General features: G+C 42.0%; 1 protein-coding gene across 9 annotated transcripts in view; it reads left to right on the top strand.

Annotated features, from left to right (window-relative positions):
* Nucleotides 1–18,839, top strand: part of LOC110830955 (transducin-like enhancer protein 3) — a 324,396-nt gene that overhangs the window by 204,843 nt on the left and 100,714 nt on the right. For 7 of the 9 annotated variants that reach the window (XM_022066401.2, XM_087344869.1, XM_087344867.1 and 4 more), the window contains 2 exons: nt 5,905–6,002; nt 14,601–14,664. In XM_022066401.2, coding sequence (XP_021922093.2) covers nt 5,905–6,002; nt 14,601–14,664 — 162 coding nt within the window. Of the gene's footprint in view, nt 1–5,904; nt 6,003–14,600; nt 14,665–15,574; nt 15,639–18,839 lie in introns of all 9 variants that reach the window. The other 2 variants (XM_087344864.1, XM_087344862.1) reach the window with 1 other exon arrangement.

Below are 18,839 nucleotides of genomic sequence, written 5' to 3'. Positions count from 1 at the left end.
AGTGGGAAACTTACTTTGAGGACGCGCCTCGTAGTTAGAGTTTTGTTCACTATGGCATTAATTTGTTTATTTTAAAGTTTGATATAACCAACAAAATAGATCACCAGATTTTGTTTGCAATGTATTATGTAAAACTGTGCCAATACTTCGAATTCATGTTGTGGGCTTTTGAAATTAACATCATTTTGGAGCTGGAATTACCACTGGTGCTGGAACTATATACTTGACTCTGTATAAAACGATGAACCCATTGTCCATCCCACGGATGATACCGAGCGAAGCCACAAAGGAACGATTAATAAACTATCACCGTCTCAAAGCAGCCGCATTTTCAGTACGTACTGGCATTCATCAAACACTTCAAACATTGAGTGTGATTAATTTGGTAAGGCGGGAAAGATCCACCGTTGTTTCGTCTTTGCTTCACTTGTGTGTTCATTATCCTCCACTGTCACCACGCCCTCCCTACCACTTCTCAACTACTTGATGAGAACGGCGATGACAAGAAACGGGAGAAGATGTTTCCACCCCCGTTATAACAAACAGCAACCAAGCAACCCCAAGTTTCATCTCAATTCAGCTCAACACATCCAAAAAGCAAACTTGACGAGGCGAGGGTGAGTGGTTGATGTGAGAGATAGATGTTGCCGCTGCTCTGTTATAGGGGTGGAAGTAGCGGCTTGGGGGGGGGGGGGGGGGGGCTGGGATGGGGTGAGTAAGTACTTTACTTCTATAAAGTCAACAGTACCAACTAAAATCCTCTTTACCTCACTGTTGCTACGTCTGCGTTTCAAGCCTCAGTTTTCACACACCGAAAGTTGTTCATCAGACGCTGTTTCTGCTGGATGGAGCGAATTCCTTAGTAGCAAATATGCCGCGGTTCATCGGCGTAAGAATTATGAAAGCAGGGCCTGTTAGAGAAGGATTATGGAGGGGAAAAGCGTAGTAAGTGGATTCATGGAAGGATGTGTCTGAAATAATACTGTACTTTAAAACACCGGCATGTCCAAATTACTCTAAACTTTTCGATGGCTGAGGAAGCTTGCTGTAAAATTATACTTTCTTACCACAGGAAAATATTTCACCTGTTATTAATGGACTGACGTAGCGTATGACCCGTCAAAAGGACACGGGAATGTAACTGTCATGCAGCGAACGGCAATACAATTTATTATAGCATTAACTTTGCAGATGGCTCTACTTCCGTCCCACAGCCTCGTTTGTATTTCTAGCTACCAGAGTCGCCTCCGTCAGATCATATTTTAAGTTTAAATTTCTTCGAGTAATGTGTGACGTAACACACGTGCTGAGGTTTGAACGTTATACCCCAGAATATTCGGGGGAACGTTTGTCGGTCTGAAGGACGCGAAGACAGCTACCAGTTCAGGATTTGTGTCGAAACATCCCAACTCATTTTGAGGGTCATGACTCACGAGCCGTGCCCACGGAAGTTTGAATTGTGGGTTCAGATTGTGAGGCGTGTAGTGTAACAAACATAACAAGCTCTGCTCCAATATTTGACTGCAGTACACTACACGGTGACGTCACTTCCCTTGTGTACTTTACCGTGTATGTTTTGGGATCACATCCGTCATTTTTCTTGTTCCTTCCGCGTGCTCTCAGCGATATAGATCAACATAATATTGAAAATAATTTGCACAGGCCTTTGGTTGAGAACGCGTGTTGCAGAACGTTGTTATACTTGCGTAGAAAAAACAATACGTTTGCCAGGTAACTGTGTGATTTGTTAATGATAACTGACATTAGTTTCGACCAATGTTCTTGGCATTTCTTTACCCGCCAAAACCAGATTATGGAAACGTAATATTTTCATGTGTACAATAAAACTATTTTTATTCGCAAATTAAATTGTATTTTGTCCATTCGCATAGATTTGTACGACATAATAAAGCCATATTGAAAATTGGATACTGAACAGTTCTGCAGTGTCAGATAGTTGGAAATTACAATAATCCTTCGGAAGTGTTCATATTAATATGAAATTTATCCAGATCATTGGCGGAACTCCATTTCATGTCTTTCCCCTATTAAATGCCAGTGGTGCCAGGCTTATGGCAGGCTACTCCCTTAAAATAAAAAGCATTAGGCTATGCAAATCGCCAATCAATCTCCCTCTGATTGGTTCACAGAGAATTTCGATTAACACAGACGCTCTAGTTTGCGTACAGTCATTAGATAATGTAAATTGAATATTTCAGTTGCACAAATCCACGGTTACTGCGATTTCAATGTAAACGTAAGCAGCCTTAATCTCGTTATAAAATCGGCACTTTGATGCTTGAGAACGTACAGTGTTTACAATTAATTGAATTTGAAACTGAATTATGAGTATAATTTTTATATTCATTTCGACGTATTCGAGAAGAGTGGCTTACTTTTACTTACTCTAATTGTAAATTTAGTAGCAAATATATGTACCATTCGGGCAGTATCATGTGATTCTGGGGTTAACAGCGATAATTCCCCTAAACAGCATTAACAAATTGGTCGTAATGGAGACGCGTTGTTTCATTTTCTGTAAGAACTGAACGCTTAAATATTATGTAGACGAGCTTCGATTTTAAGGGGGTTAACATTGCGGGATGGGGCTCCATGGAGCAGAGTCCTTGAGAACCAAGTTTATCACTCAGTCAGCTGGCCAAAAAATCTCCCGCCTCTTGTACTACTCGAAGGTTCATTTAGTATCCGCAAGAGCCCGCTAGTGGATCCCATCTGAACCAGATTAATCCCCTAACCCTGTTGAAGTTCCATTTTATTCCAAGTTCTAAATCACATGCCCATTATTTCTAGCTTAGGTCGTTTTAAAGAATCCGCCCCAATTGGGTGTCTTCTATTAACATTTTATAACAGGCCTATGCTATTTATTAGGCTTTACAACATTTTGCTGAATGTGTTAGTAATGACTTGCCAGTCGGACCATAACGTTCCGGACACGGACTAGTATGATGTTTAACTGTATAAAGCCAAAGTCTTTTTTAAAATATCAGTCCGTTATTTATTATTAAGTGTTGTGTCTTACGACAGGTCCATTGCTCTGCCCAAAAAGAGCTCTCCAGTTTTCCCTATTCTCGGCTTCTCGCTTTAATTCCTGGAACGTCATCTTCTTTCCTTGTTTAAGGTCGTCGGTTAGCTGTATCAGTCTTCTTCCCAGTCCTCGCTTTCCTTCAACCTGGCCTTCGGTGATATCACTCATTAATCCATTCCTTCTCATAATATGTCCCAGCCAGTTAGCTTTCCTTCGTGTAATCGCCTGCAGAATGTTTCTTTGCTCGTTGACTCTCCTCAATACTTCTTCGTTGGTCACTCGATCCGTCCACCTGATCTTCTCTATTCTTCTCCAACACCACATTTCAAAACTCTCCAGGTATTTCTGTTCCTTCTTCCTGAGTGTCCAAGTCTCTGCTCCATACGTAACACTTCACTAGTTTCTTCTTCATCTCCAAGCCCAACTTGCTAGTGAGAAGTATCCTCTTCTTGACGAAAGCTGCCTTGGCCATGGCTCTCCTTGCTTTTACTTCCTTGGTGCACAGAGCGTCCGTCGTGACTATGCTTCCCAAGTACTTGAAATGCTCCACATTCTCCATCTGTTGGTTTCCAATTAATCAGTCCGTACCGCAAAGAAAATACAACACTTCACCATTAAAAAAATCAGCTGGTTAATCTGTTTACGCCCAGAATCATACGAAACACAAATACAAAACCCAGCTTTACTGGCTGTTAAAGCAGATGGAACATCCATTCGGCTTCAGAGGGTTAATGATCGCTCGTAGCCGATCGGATTAATAGCTGTAAACATAAACCGCGTGTTTGTCGCGAAGGCAGTGGAATTTTGTGTGAAACGTCACAGCCTGTCCGGGCCTATTTATTAAACGACTAATGTAATGTATCAAATTATTTGTAAATATAGGAAGACCTAGAAAGCGATGGAGAGTTCAGTAATAATTACAACAATAATAACACCAATGGAGATGGGACAGACCAATTGGTTTATACCTGTTCTTCTTATTAAAGCCTATTATAATAATAATAATTATTATTATTATTAAAATTATTCCGGGTTCCTCCTCCGTGCATGGAATTGTCATAGTGGGGCCCTTAATGTCGTGAGTTGAGCCCCGAGCATACGAGGGGGTAAGTAGGCGGGAACTTGTTTAAAGTATGGTATTAAGCCCTGACCCCTGCTGTTTGCATGCACTGCGGGGCGCTGTTAGACGCTCCAAATTACAGGTTATGCCGTGCCGATATCGTGTTCTGAACGTGCACAAAAAGAGTTGAGATAAAATAAAACTGCCTGGAGGATAAAATAGTTTTTCTTCTATCTCATTACACGCAGGCCTACAGTTAAAGAAAAAATAAATAAAAGGATGAGAACAGAGGTCTTGTATTCATTGCAGTGACGGGCCATTCATTTGACGGTCGTTACAAGTAAACCGCTGTTTAGACATCATTGCATTACAGACTTAACAGCGTTTATTACCCGCCTTTTATGGAACCAGAACTTTAAATATCGCAAACCTTTCGCGATCAAAACAACCCACTACTCACAGCTCTGTACGTACACCATTTCTTAAAGATACATTTTAATAATATTCTCCGATGCATATTTGGATATGTCTAGTTTCTGTCCTTCAGGATTTCAGACTGAAATGTTTTATACAGATCTCATCTCTGCTTGCTACATGCCCCGTCAATCTCATGCTGCAAATAATGAGAATGCTGATTGCGTAGATTTATTCAGCCGCCTTCGAATACCTCACCACTTTGTTCAGCCATCACTCAACCCGTGGTCTTCCAGTGCGATAGGAGGCCAAATGTGTCACCCGGATATCGAATTTATTCTTGTATGATATTGATAAAGGGAAACAACTATTTGAAGGCAGTTCGCTCAGAAACCTTCTGTGAAACATTAAATTATAGTTTTGTTTGTTCTTAATATGAGATGATACAGTTGCGTCATATTGTGATAAATATATATTTGTTTAAATCTTGTCAGTCAAATCACAATAAAATTCCTATTAAATATTAAAATATTACTGAAATTAACATTTAAATATTTAAAATGATGTTCTCTATCGAAATGTTCGATTTACATTAGAAAATCACTTTTTACACGACATGTTTCAGTTCTAAAAGAACCATCTTCAGGTGTATAAAATTATATAAACTTAAAATATAATTCTTAAATGCAACCTTTAGTCAGATGTTTATCAGATTTCAAATGATGTTTTCTTCCAGATTTTATTGTATTTTTTAATATCGTATTCGAAGTTGTTCTGTATGTACGTCGCGCTTAACATGATTTTTGTGTGGGTGTTCTTAATAGTTACTTTTGAGGTGGGAGATGGGGCGAGATGATTAATACGTAGAACAGTTTGGTTGGAAATTCTGAAGAGAAGAGACCACAATGGGTACATGAGATGATAATATTAAAACGCATGTTAAGATAACATGGTCGGAGGGTGTGTGGACTGCATTGATCTGGTGCGGGACAAGAGTGCAAACACGGTAATTAACCTCCGGGTTCTATGAAAGATGGCTGATATTTGTACCACCTTAGGGACTGCCAGCTTTTCAAAGACCACTCCATTTAGTTCGGGGATGGGACGAGAACACCATCGACGGACGCGGCTTTCTGTGATACCCGACAAATGAACATCTTGCGATCTCCTGTCAGTACTGATGTTGGGTTTCGGATACTTCGTAGTGGGGCCATCACAGCGCAATTTTGCTGTCAGTTGTAGACGAAGGCATTCATCCAAGTGTCCACTGGTCGTTCTTAGAAACGTAGACCCACTAATCCAACTATCTTGACAATGGAAAATGTGTGACTTTGCTTTGCTGTGGTGTTCCACTGAGTGATCTGTTTGTATCCGTCTGTTTCAGGGCCCACCACAACCGGGGCAGCCATTTAAATTTACAGTCGGCGAGTCATGTGACCGAATTAAGGAGGAATTCAACTTTCTTCAGGCACAATACCACAGGTAAGACACAGTGTTCAGCGTATGCACGAACAGATAAATTACAAAGCGATACACGTGTAACTGAATTACCCTGGTTTTAGGTCGACTGAAAGGCGTCATTTATTCGCCAGAAAACAAATACAAACGAAACTCAAATTTAAAATGGGTTCTAGGTTTTTTGCGCCGTATGTACTTATAGGTAGACAACAACGTTTCGGAGAAACGTACCGTCTCCATCTTCAAGGCTGAAGATGGATACAGTATGTTGGGATATACAGGAACTTTTATACCGACCGTACTTGGTATCCACGTCCTCGTTTGTATACACGAGAAGGATAAGCTTGGAGCTGAGGTTGTCTTCGAAGTAGAAAGTTCTTTATGGACTCATCGCTTATGGTAACATACCTTTTCTGTTTTAACGGGTCTTTTCCTTGGAATTTTCACAAAGTGAGTATTTTAGACAGACGGGCTGATTTATTGGGTGGGGGATCAGCCCATCACGACACAACTTATAAACGCCAGCGTGAGCGCGGATTGATCGCCTGTTATTTCAGAAGACAGTGCCCTCTAGATTTCATGTATTACTTCTTTTATTTTTACGACGTCGTGAGCAGCAGGCGACACTCCAGGAACACGATCCAGGTGCATTTGTGTATCGACAAACTCGTCAGTCAGTGAACAGTTCACAGGTGATTTGTTTCCAGTTACATTTACTCGTGTATTGCTTTGAAGTAGTGTTTTGGTTTTAGTGAAAATACCTCGTAATTAAGATTATCCTACAATTATGTGTAATATTATCACTTTTTTTTGTTGGAACTTTAAAAATAATATTATCTACAATTAAGTTTAATAAATAGTGTTTTTTTTCCTGGCTTATATTTCAAGGAGGTGACATGTGTTTTAAACGTACTCTTGTTTAACATTTTGAAGCACAGTGGCACCTGCTTTTAGAGTCGGTAATTGTACATGATGTCAAATGAGTATATTTATCGGTTTCACATGATTTTGAGAATAAACAGCGATTCTTTCTGTATACTACATTGATCATTTGATCTCTGTAATTGTGACTCGTGCTTCCTTTGATATACGGACTGAATTTTTATATAGACTATTATTAAAATAAACTTGGTGCTTCAAAATGTTAAAGTGGGACATTTGAAGATATACATAGCACGTAATGATAATTAAATATTAATGGATTTTATACTCTGAAAAATAACTTGGAAATGTACCAAATTAAAACAGTCTGCTGCCATTTTACAATGCTCAGTTTCTAACAAATCTCTGTTGATCTAACTATGTTTACGAAAAATTAATTTCTTGAAGGATGTCTTATGTACTTAAATTAACAGCTTGCGGGAGATGTAGAGTTAAGACCATAAGATGTGTGACATGTCATAATGCCATAGACGGTGTCCCTCCGAGATTTCAGGTTCTCATAGCAGCGATTATGAAGTTGGGTGTCATCTGGGATGTTTCACCGTGTAGTCTGGTAGAAAGTGACTTCTACCAGACTACACGGCGCAACATCCTAGGAGACAGTCATCTTAATTTTCCCCCCCACTTCTGGATCAAAGGCCCCTGTGTCAGTTGCCGTGTCTTGGCTTTGTTTCTTTAACAAACCACGTGATTTTAGAGGCCGCATAAGACAGACGTATTGAAGCTTCTGCATTGTACAGTGATAGCTGATTGTGTTGTTTTTATTACAGATCGATCCAGATTTCATTATTGCTTGTCATTTCTTCTTGTAGTCTTAAATGAGGGTGTAAGGAGTGTCTCATGGATATTTTCAGTGTAGCGAGGGACAGCGTGATGTTTGTAGCACTGACGGCTGGCCAAGATGATTTCTCATCTGCTACAGTCACACCGTCCTTTTCCTTCTCACACACGTGGAATGCACGGTTTTGCCCCGATCACTGTACTTCAGAGGGCAGTGGTGTTGGTTGACCCTCGCGTGGTTTGGTTGTTTCAGCCATGGTTGTGGACCGTCGTATTAGAAATTCCATTGATATTTACATTTCGGAACGAAAGTTGGAAGTTGTTAATGGTAGATTTTTTAATTAAATTTATTTTATATTAACAGGAAATAATTCGCTGTGATATTACGAGAGTGACAATTTCCCTCGTAAGTGTGTAGACCAGTTGGATATTCACGGCCCATTGGTTTGTTTGGATAAAGCTGTTGCTTCTCTGGCTGGCACGTCTTGTGACCAACATGACAAATTAATGACATGTGTACATTAACCTAAACCGTAGTCAAAATGTTTGTCCTGGCACCGTTCTTCTTTGTTAATAACCGACTCTGAAGCTCTCATTTTGAGTCTGGTTCCTTATTTATCTAAAACTCTTGGCGTAGGATGTAACTAGTCTACACGTTAAGGACAAGTGTCCTGGGTTTGGGTTCCAACTTCTTATCCAAATTTTTCCGAAACGTCAGTATCTTTGCAACCTGGAATACCATAATCGAAATAGGCGACTAAATTTGTTCGCTGTGGGATGTAAACAAATGAAAGTGACAGTATGTAAACATATCTGTGTTAATGTGATTGTTTAAGCACTTACCTGAGAAGAACGCCTGCCCCAAGAGAGAGCGAGAGATCCATGCCGGACTGAACCCTAAGGAAATAGGGCGTCTACTTGAACTTAAACTTAAACATAAGAAGTGCTTAACATTTCATCGAATTATCTTTCAGCATTACGCCTTGAATATATCCCGACAAATGATTCTTTGTTGTTTTTGGCAGACTAACGTGTTTTCTTTCTTATACAAAAATACTGGACCGAGATGTAATGTAGTGGTTGGTTCACTGCAGATCGTGGTACAGGGAAGACGACTTGACTGTAATATCGGAGTAAACATATCCACACTTTAACGTGACTTAATATATTTGAAGAAAACAAATTCTTTGCGTCTCCTCGCTTTGAATGTTTTGTTAAATTATTTTGTAGCCCAGTAACTAAGATGAGGTGGGATAAGCTATAAATCAGGGCTGTGGAGTCGACGTCGGAAGCAATTTTAGGTGGAGTGGGAGTCGGTAAAAATGTACCGACTCCGACCTCGAAATAAAATCTTAAGAACAATTTCTATACCGTGTCAGCCGCCGACGGCCTAACGCTTAAGGAATATTTAACGACGCGTTGAGCCACGTGGTGTGGGAATAAAGCTTTGTAACTTTGGCTCCGGTACCTTAAGAATACAAACTGTCTGCAATAACCATTAGACGTATATTTAAATGTACGTTTTAAGTCTAAAAAGTAGGCTGATGATTCACGTGGTGGTGATTAAATCTCTTATGGTTTCATTTACCATTTTAGTAGGTTTACCCTTATTAATACGTATTGAGCTTTTATGAAGGAGTCGGAGTCGGAGATTTTAGTACCGGACTCCACAGCTCTGCTATAAATTAAAAAGAGCAGCTAGAAAAACGTTTTATCAAAACGGGTTTTGGGTGGTTTTACTTTTCTATAACTTTGCATAGCCCCATGGTCTACTTTTTTACTCCACAGAAAATACTTACTTGGTTAGTTTATTTTAATACAGATAAAATATGATTCTAGGAAAATGTTTTACGAATAACTAAATTAAAGCAAGGAACCCCCTGACATTAGTACTGAAAACGGAACAGAGCTCATGAAATTATTTTTTTTTACGTGAATCTCAATAAATATTTTCGCATACTACCTAGGACAGAGTTAAGAAACTCGATATTTTTGATGTTTTCATGTGTGAATCATCTGTCATATGTAACAATGTTTCGTGCAAAACATTTTATTTTTACCTTGGCTCACATTGCTTTAGAAGTGAATGAAGTACAATTCGCCACTGAATAGTTCCTTCAGCGTGAAGCATGAAGGAGAAAGTTAATAAAGCGTGTACAAAATTCCAGTCTTTTTTGGGGGCTAAATAATGTAACTGATAAGTTTTGTAACTTCAACTGTTTTCAAGGCTAAATAATGTAAGTGAAAAGTTTTGAAACTTGAACTGCTTTCAAGTATAAATAATGCAAGGAAAAACTTTTGGAACCTAAACTGTTTTTCATTTACAAGAACATCGTTTACAGTCGGAAAACATTGAAAGTCCTTGTTTGTACCGAACTCTGTTACGGAAATTTTCGCTTTTAGAAACTTGATTAGCGCACGTAAGCAGATCAGTACTGCACCATAAAAGGATGCAGCCGAATCAGCTGTGAACCAGCCATTACTCAGGCGCCAGTAGTACCAACACTGTCTGCGGAGAGCCAGACTTGCGGCTTTACTGGTGAGAAATCTGTGGTCACTCAGTTGCTACCGCAGCGCCAACGAGCTCGTCTACTTTGCTTGTTACATTTCTCAGTTTCTCGTATTTCCATTGGGCTAATTTGTTATCCCCTCATACAAATATACATCGTCTTGTTTTACTTGAATCTGTAAGTAGGTTCTCTGTTCTGTACAATTTTTCCATTGGCATTTAGAGAAACGATCGCGAATCAAAATACATGCTTTTCAGAACGACTTACTTTTTGAGTGTTTCGTTAGAATTAAACTAGCAACAAATGTTATAGGTTAACAGAGCTAAAAACAAAGTGAGACATTTGTTCCGTGTTCACATTACACTCCCTTGATTGTAGTATCATGTTACGTCTTCCATGTGGACGTTTTTTTAAACTGAATACTGAAGTAACGTAGCTGCGAAAAAACTATACAACTGCTGTTCACAAAATTTATGCTGCCCGTGTTTTCATATTTCGCGCCATCAGGTTGGTCATCTTGGTATCGAACTCTAGTGAAAGATGGCGTCTTGATAAAGCGCGGTTGTGTAGCTGTGCCTTTAAAAGTACGTTTTATGGCGTTTCTCGTAAAGTTTTAGTCACAGTTTCATCACCTCTGGCATCCTGAGATTCGTGATCAGTTTATTGAAACAGATATCCAGTGAATACTTTGGAAGTAAGTCATCGCCCTGATGACGGAGGCAGTATGACCTCTGAAACGTTGGTTAACATCGACCAGACTACACAGCGCAATAACCCAGAAGACAGAAATCTTCATATTCACCGCTGTGAGAACCTCAAGTCTTACATAGTAAACCTCTATGGGGAGGATACTCATCGCTTCATCCGGAGATTCGAGGCTCTTCGGATCAAGAAAGCCAAACGTCTCTGCTCCCTTTCCTTCCTACTCCGATGCAGGGACCAAGGGACGGTCCCGCATTTCCTTCAGTTCCACCACAACATCCATTCCGAGGCCGCCAAGAGGATCTATCGAAGGACGAGCTTCTGCCTATTACGGGAGCGCGTGCACCACACGAGGCGCGAGTTAGATGCGATCTCCCGGGACCTGTTGGGCATGCACCTCCGCCTCGCTGCGGAGCTGTCCACCGCGGACTGGGACCTCATCGACCGCATCACGTTCGAGAGGGCTTCACGGACTGCGGCTGACGACAAAGCCAGGCAGTGCCAGAAGTTCCAGCGACTGCATGGAGCTCAGCATGCAGGCCCGCGGACCGACACGAAGAAAACTGTGGTTAACCTGAGCGGAAGGCCACTGGAGGATGCTGCCTACGCTGCCCTGGGCAAGGGCTTGAACTATGCGGTAGCACCTACAGTGCTGCCCATCGAGGATTTCCTGAGCGGTGTTGAGAGAGCTGTTCGCTCCCTACCTGTGGAAGCAGCCGAGGAGGTCCGGCAAGAAACCGTGCGGATCCTGAGAGCCTCCAAGAAGCCGAAAGACAATCTGTCCGGAGCTGAAAGGAGAGCTCTCCGAGCACTGCGGAATAACGCGGACCTCACGGTCCTCCCGGCAGACAAGGGTAGCGCGACGGTTGTCCTCAGCACTGACGACTACAACGGGAAGATCCGAGCCCTTCTGGAAGCCCCTACGTACAGGCTACTGTCTAAGGACCCTACGGAAGCCGTTGAAAGGAAGACCAACCTCCTTCTCAAGAAGTGTTCATTTCCAGAGGAGGTCATCCAAAAGCTACGGCCCCAGGGTTCGAGGCCCCCTAGACTGTATGGGCTACCCAAGATCCATAAGGAAGGAGCTCCCCTCAGGCCCATCGTAAGCACCATCGGCGCTCCAACCTACCGGCTCGCCCAATATCTCGCGGGACTACTCGGTGGATTGGTGGGGCACTCTCCACGTCACGTGAAGAACTCCACCGAATTCATCAATACTATCAAGTCGCTCCGCGTGGGTCCTGGGGACATCATGGTTAGTTTCGATGTCGTGTCCCTCTTCACCATGGTACCCGTTGGTGATGCCCTACGTCTCCTGGAACGGCACTTCGATGGCGACGTCTTGAGGCTGTTCCACCTGGTACTAACCTCTTCATATTTCAAGTTCGGCGGCCGGTTCTACGAACAGACCGACGGGGTGGCTATGGGTTCCCCACTATCACCTGTCATCGCCAATTTCTACATGGAGAACTTTGAAGAAATGGCGGTGGACGGGGCGACCTTCAAGCCCCTCTGCTGGTTCCGTTACGTAGACGACACGTTTGTCATCTGGCCCCACGGCCCTGACAAGCTCGCGGAGTTCCTCAGCCACCTCAACAGCATTCACGAGAGCATCCAGTTCACCATGGAGACTGAAAAGGACGGCCATCTCCCATTCCTCGACATAGACATTCACCGGAAACCTGACGGCTCATTAGGCCACAAGGTGTACCGGAAACCAACCCATACCGACCTTTACCTCAACTCCAATTCCCATCACCACCCGTCCAACAAACAGGCCGTGCTCTCGACCCTGGTACACAGGGCTAAAGCCCTTTGCGACCACGACAGCCTACAGAGTGAACTGGAGGCACTCACCACCACCTTCAGGAAAAACGGGTACAGCAACCGTCAGATTCAGAAAGCTCTCAATCCGCCTGCGAGGCTGCCACCGCCTACTGAAAAACCAGCCTCGGTTGCCTTCCTGCCCTACGTCGGGACGACCTTCAACCGCATAAGCAGGTTGCTGGCCAGGCACGACATCAAGTCTGTTGGTCTTCCGCCAAAGAAAATTCCCAGTTTTCTCCGGCCGGTAAAGGACGACCTAGGACTGAAGACGCCTGGCGTATACAGAGTTCCCTGCGAGTGCGGAAAAGTCTACATCGGCCAGACAGGCCGTTCCGTTGAGGCCAGGATCAAGGAGCACGAACGCCACATCCGGCTCGGGCAGCCCGAGAAATCTGCGGTTGCTGAACACCGCTTCAACTTGGAGCACAAGATACAGCTAGAGGACACTTCTATCCTCTCCTCAAAAACCGGCTACATGGACCGGTTAATCAGGGAAGCCATCGAGATCGAACTTCATCCTGATAACTTTAACAGGGAAGATGGACTTCACCTGAGCCGGTCCTGGAAGCCTCTGATCCACACACTCCGAGGACTCCGAGAACGAGCAAGAGTGCGCCGCCAGAACCAACCAGACCAGTAACTCGGCCCCTTTCAGGGCCTTTATCCATACTACACTCACCTTTCTCTCTCTACTTTCTCTCCCTCTCCCACCCTCGCCCACGTGCTACCATTGGTCCACTCCCATACCTGCTCCCATTGGCTCGGGGCAGGCTACACCTTTCACGTCCCTGCCTATAAAATCCAACTCCTCACACCCTATTGGCATATTCATCGCCCTGATGACGGAGGCAGTATGACCTCTGAAACGTTGGTTAACATCGACCAGACTACACAGCGCAATAACCCAGAAGACAGAAATCTTCATATTCACCGCTGTGAGAACCTCAAGTCTTACATCATTAGTATTAATTACTAATACTGTTATAACTGTGTTTTTTTAGCTTTTCTGTGCCTGATTTGTTGTTCATCGTAAGATAGATAAAATTTTCTGTGATTTTATTCGTGAACGGGAGTGGTTGTTGATAACAGTGTAAGTATGTCATTTTACCCAGGGGCTAGGCCAGAAATAACAAACTGTGGGAATTTTGATGTTTATTTAAAAAGAATGTCAACAGGTAGACCAGTTGCACCTAACAAACATTTATCCATACCCACACATTACAGAATGCTCTCAGTAATTTATTCAGAAGTTCTAATGTGTTAATTTATTTGTATTTATATTATGTTATGTTACGCCAGGCTTCCCTCTACTTCTGGAGAGAGGTAAATTATACTGTTATTAATTACGTAACCTATGTTGTGTCTAGATACTGTCTTGATATTAATAATTGTTTTAAGTATTGCTGTTCATTGAATCAAGATTGTGCAGAGTTGAGTAACTGTAGCTGAAATTCTCTTGCAGTGCAGTTTATTGGCTTGTGTCATAAAGGGATTATAAGCTAACCGTTAAAAGGACACTTCAGAAATATTATTAATGAAGGGTAAGCAGCCTAGGATTCTGTTATAAGTTTTTATTTCAACTCCAATAAGTTGTCTGAAAAGCATGTGAGGATGGAATAATGTTTTACCAACATTATATATGTATGACGTGTTTCGTTTAACCACATCTTGTTTTTTCCAGGGTTACTGTGATGGCTTTGCCGGTGTGATTCAAACCACACTCTGTATTTAGATGTTGTCTCTGATATATTTCAGGTTTCTTTTGCGGAATGTTCACGAGTATTGGCAGAATGACGACTGTTCGGTTTAAAATGACAATGTTTAAAAAAAAAAAAATTTGTTTCTATTTCCCATGTTATAGCCTTAAATTGGAGTGCGAAAAGTTGGCCAGCGAAAAAATAGAAATTCAAAGGCATTACGTGATGGTAAGTACTGCAAGGCGGTGGGTGTTAGGAATCGACGCTTCAGAGATTTGCGCACAGCTGGACCGCGAGAGACGTTGTCATAAAACACTGTTGGGTCACCGATACGAATTCTGTTTGTATTTTATCATTTAATTCTGTCCTTCGTCACAAAATTTAAAATATTTTACTTGTCAGGAAAGTCTCCTTTTTAAGGATGTAAAACGTTGGATCATATAGTTCATTTAAAATCACGAAAGCTACCCAGTAATATACGTTTAATTGTTTTTCTACTAGGACATGCATGCAATTATTATGCAATATAACAAACAAACAAACAAACAAGGCATTCAAATCTAGGTTGTGCAACTCTTGACGCACAGTTATTTAGTGAGTGTTACATCCCGTATCGAGAACTTCTGGGCCCTTTGGTAACATGGTCTTAGGGTCTCCTGATTTCCATTAGTTCGGCATGGTGTTCATTAAAGTGCGCTGGTTGTGGGGGGGGGGGGGGCTCTGGTGTAGGGAACGCGCTACCTTATAACTGGTTCTATTCGAACGCCAGCTGCACAGATCTCTTAAGCGACGTTCCAGCACCTGTTTTATATTTGTGCTGTATATTGCTTCATTACGTATGTACTGAGCTCTTCATGCATTGTGGAATTGGCTGGCATTACATTAACACGCGTTAACCCATAACATTGTGCTGTTTTGTACTAACCCATAACTTTCCAGTCTGCCGCCTGTGTGTTCCGGGTATTTTATAGAGTTGTAAATATTTTATGACATGTGTGTGTGTGTTATTTTTTTTTGTGGGGCTTTCAATGTGCATGGAACAGGATTCATGTTGTCATTAACATTTCGCTCCTCCCCCCCCCCTCGGCCCTCATGTTTGTCTTTTAATTTTTTTTACGGGCTTATTATTTAATTTCAGTTTAAAAATGGAGTGCGAAAAATTAGCACAGGAGAAAACAGAAATGCAAAGACATTATGTGATGGTGAGTATGAACTACGTTAACAGATGTTGACCTGCTGAATAGTTTTTGAGTAGTTTTGTTCAAGCGTGAGGTATATATAGATCTTCCTAGTTAACGAAAAGTGTGTGCTGTCATGTTTCTGAGGAAGAGGATTTCGTCAGAGACCACTTTCTATAGCTCTGTTGCACTTTTCCTGCTTACCGACTTGAATTTATTCAATTGTCACTTTGTAGTTTCTGTTATGCCCTAAAAATGTTTAAAGATAGAACAGCTAGCCACTTGCATGTCTTGATATTATATATTAACAATTAAAATCTGCAGCAAGATGGCGAAGCACGCACCAACTCGTCATTTTTGACGTGTTAAAACAGATTTATGTGCGTAGTATGTCATTTTAGGCCAGGCTACCTTACCCGTTAGCGTATTTTTGTGTACGATTAGAAGCTTTCGCGGCGACTAAATTGAATAAAACTCAAGAGGGGATTTTATTGTTTTTTGTATTACATTCTCTTATTACAACCAATGCATTTCAACAGGTACCAGCATCCACTATATAGATGTTTCCATATGCTGGTGTCGTGTAACAGTAGGCTGTTTTACCGACGTTTCGCGTCTTCTTGAATGTGAATACAGCAAGGGTCTTCGAAACGTCGGCAGTATAGCCGGCACCCGGGGCTAAGAACATAGCATTTTTTAAAGACGTCCTCATCTAGTCTAGGAAGAACACTTTATACGCACATACTAGTTTCATGAAACAGGGTCCTGTATGAAGATATCCGTCTTCTGGGTTGTTGCGCTGTGTAGTCTGGTCGATGTTAACCAACGTTTCAGAGGTCATACTGCCTCCGTCATCAGGGCGATGAGTATGAAGATTTCTGTCTTCTGGGTTGTTGCGCTGTGTAGTCTGGTCGATGTTAACCAACGTTTCAGAGGTCATATCTTCATACTCACCGCTGTGAGAACCTCAAGTCTTACAGGGTCCTGTATGTTATATAGGCGTTTTTTTAAAAGTTGTGTGTAACTAATATCGGTAGATATTTGCTTATCCATGCAGAGTGCAAGATTATCATGTTGAGGAAACGGTCCCGAGCACGCAAACATAATAAAGTTTGACGATAGAAATGGGACTTAAAGACGCGAGGCGTGTTCATCCGCGCTGAACAATCGCGGGGTTTGTGGCGACATCAGGCAACCGTGATAATGGCAGTGTGACACGACAGTTGTGATGTGACCTATTCTGTAAAGTGTTTTACATCGGCTTTAAGTAGCTTGTTCAGTGTAGCAAGCCACTTACGACTAGGCCTTACTATATTAATGTAATTTAATTTGTTCCACGATCTGTAATTACTAAGTGCAAGTGTTTCATTGTCCAAAAAGTGAACTTTTTCCCTTTTTGTACTTGAAGCGGAATTTTGAAATAATTAAATTACTTGACTGTTCCCAGTTCCGCCAAAATTAGAAAGTTTCGCAAATTATAGATAATGTATTGTTACTTTTATTGGAGGTCTAGGGTTGCTTAAAGAGAGATGAGAGTCTCTTTAGAAATACATTGAGAACAAAATAAAAAAAGTAAAACACACACATAATGCTTTATTGGAGAAGATGTTGGATCACTGTATAAGGTTTGAGGTTCTCACGTCTGCGAGAATGCAGACATTGGTCTTCTGGGCTAGAGTGTCGTGTGGACTTCCAGCCAGATACCAAGCAGAGGCGGGGAACGAGTTTTCCAAGTGTTAACCAAATCCCCGGGTGATAGCTACCAACCTCTGCGATGGGTTCGCTGGATCACGTGTATGGAGTACCGCTGAACCTCGGGATTCATTCTTCAAAGTGTTAGCTGTGCTAACACGGTTAACATGAACACTCTGATTCTGATGCCAGTATTTCGAAGGAACACTGTTTCCATGTTCGAAAACATTGGTATCTACCTAGTAATCTACACGTTCTTACAACCCAGAGGACCAACAGTGACATCTTTTCGATCCTTTGTCATTAAGTCTGTCTCTGCGTCGTACAACTTGTCAGAAAATTCACATTGATCTACCCATTTTACTTAGATAAATTATGTAAGACTTGAGGTTCTCACAGCGGTGAGTATGAAGATTTCCGTCTTCTGGGTTGTTGCGCTGTGTAGTCTGGTCGATGTTAACCAACGTTTCAGAGGTCATACTGCCTCCGTCATCAGGGCGATGAGTATGAAGATTTCTGTCTTCTGGGTTGTTGCGCTGTGTAGTCTGGTCGATGTTAACCAACGTTTCAGAGGTCATACTGCCTCCGTCATCAGGGCGATGAGTATGAAGATTTCTGTCTTCTGGGTTATTGCGCTGTGTAGACGGAGGCAGTATGACCTCTGAAACGCTGGTTAACATCGACCAGACTACACAGCGCAATAACCCAGAAGACAGAAATCTTAGATAAATTAGTTCGTACATGAAACCCGTAATGTAAATGCGGACCTGGCCGAATTATATTTCCCACGACTTTGTAGCAAAAGGGGGACCAGATTTTGAGCATTTTTGTGACTGGTGACCAGTGTTTGGGTTCTGTGAAAAGCGCGCGCGTGTGTGTAGGTTTACTTGTTGAGATCACAATGCAGAAGACCGGTTTTAACCCTCTAGGGCGAGATTATGTATGAGCTTTTTGTTTTACAAGGGTAATGTGATTGTGGTCTTCTAATACGCACGAGAACTTTTACACACATCTGCTCAATCTCTCGGGCAGTTCTTTTGTGTGGCCAGAATAAATCCCCCTGACTGTAGGAGTCAGGAGTCCGAAGTAATTGCTAAATGTCTGCTTCTCGTACGCGGATTTCTTATACATAATCCCGCGGCGAACAAGTCGTACTGTTTTCTGAGATCCCGGAGATGACCAAGTGGCTTGATAAGGCGTTCGATAGGCTGGTTGGCTGACCACTTCTCCTACAGCTCCTAACCATTAGCATTCATGTCCTGACCATAGATTCATTTAATTAATTCAAGTCCACCTAACCACTCCCCTCGCTACTTCCAACCTATGCGTGTTGAGCAAAAGCATTTCAAACATGCCTTATGGGACACGTTCGAAGTTTCATACGATACAGTGTGATACAAAAATTATTCAACACTAGGAATTATTTTCGATCTCCCAGGAAGTGATAAAAATGTCCTTTTGATTAATATTTTATGTGCATTCTGTGTGAAGCTCATTTATTTTTAATTTCCTTTTCAAAAAAGCAGCCACGTA

This window comes from Zootermopsis nevadensis, unplaced genomic scaffold (genome assembly GCF_977971745.1).
Source record: "Zootermopsis nevadensis isolate Lab colony 2312 unplaced genomic scaffold, Znev_1.0 Znev_ptg000008l, whole genome shotgun sequence".
In the NCBI taxonomy this organism is placed as follows: Eukaryota; Metazoa; Arthropoda; class Insecta; order Blattodea; family Termopsidae; genus Zootermopsis; species Zootermopsis nevadensis.
This window is presented reverse-complemented; position numbering and strand designations above follow the sequence as displayed.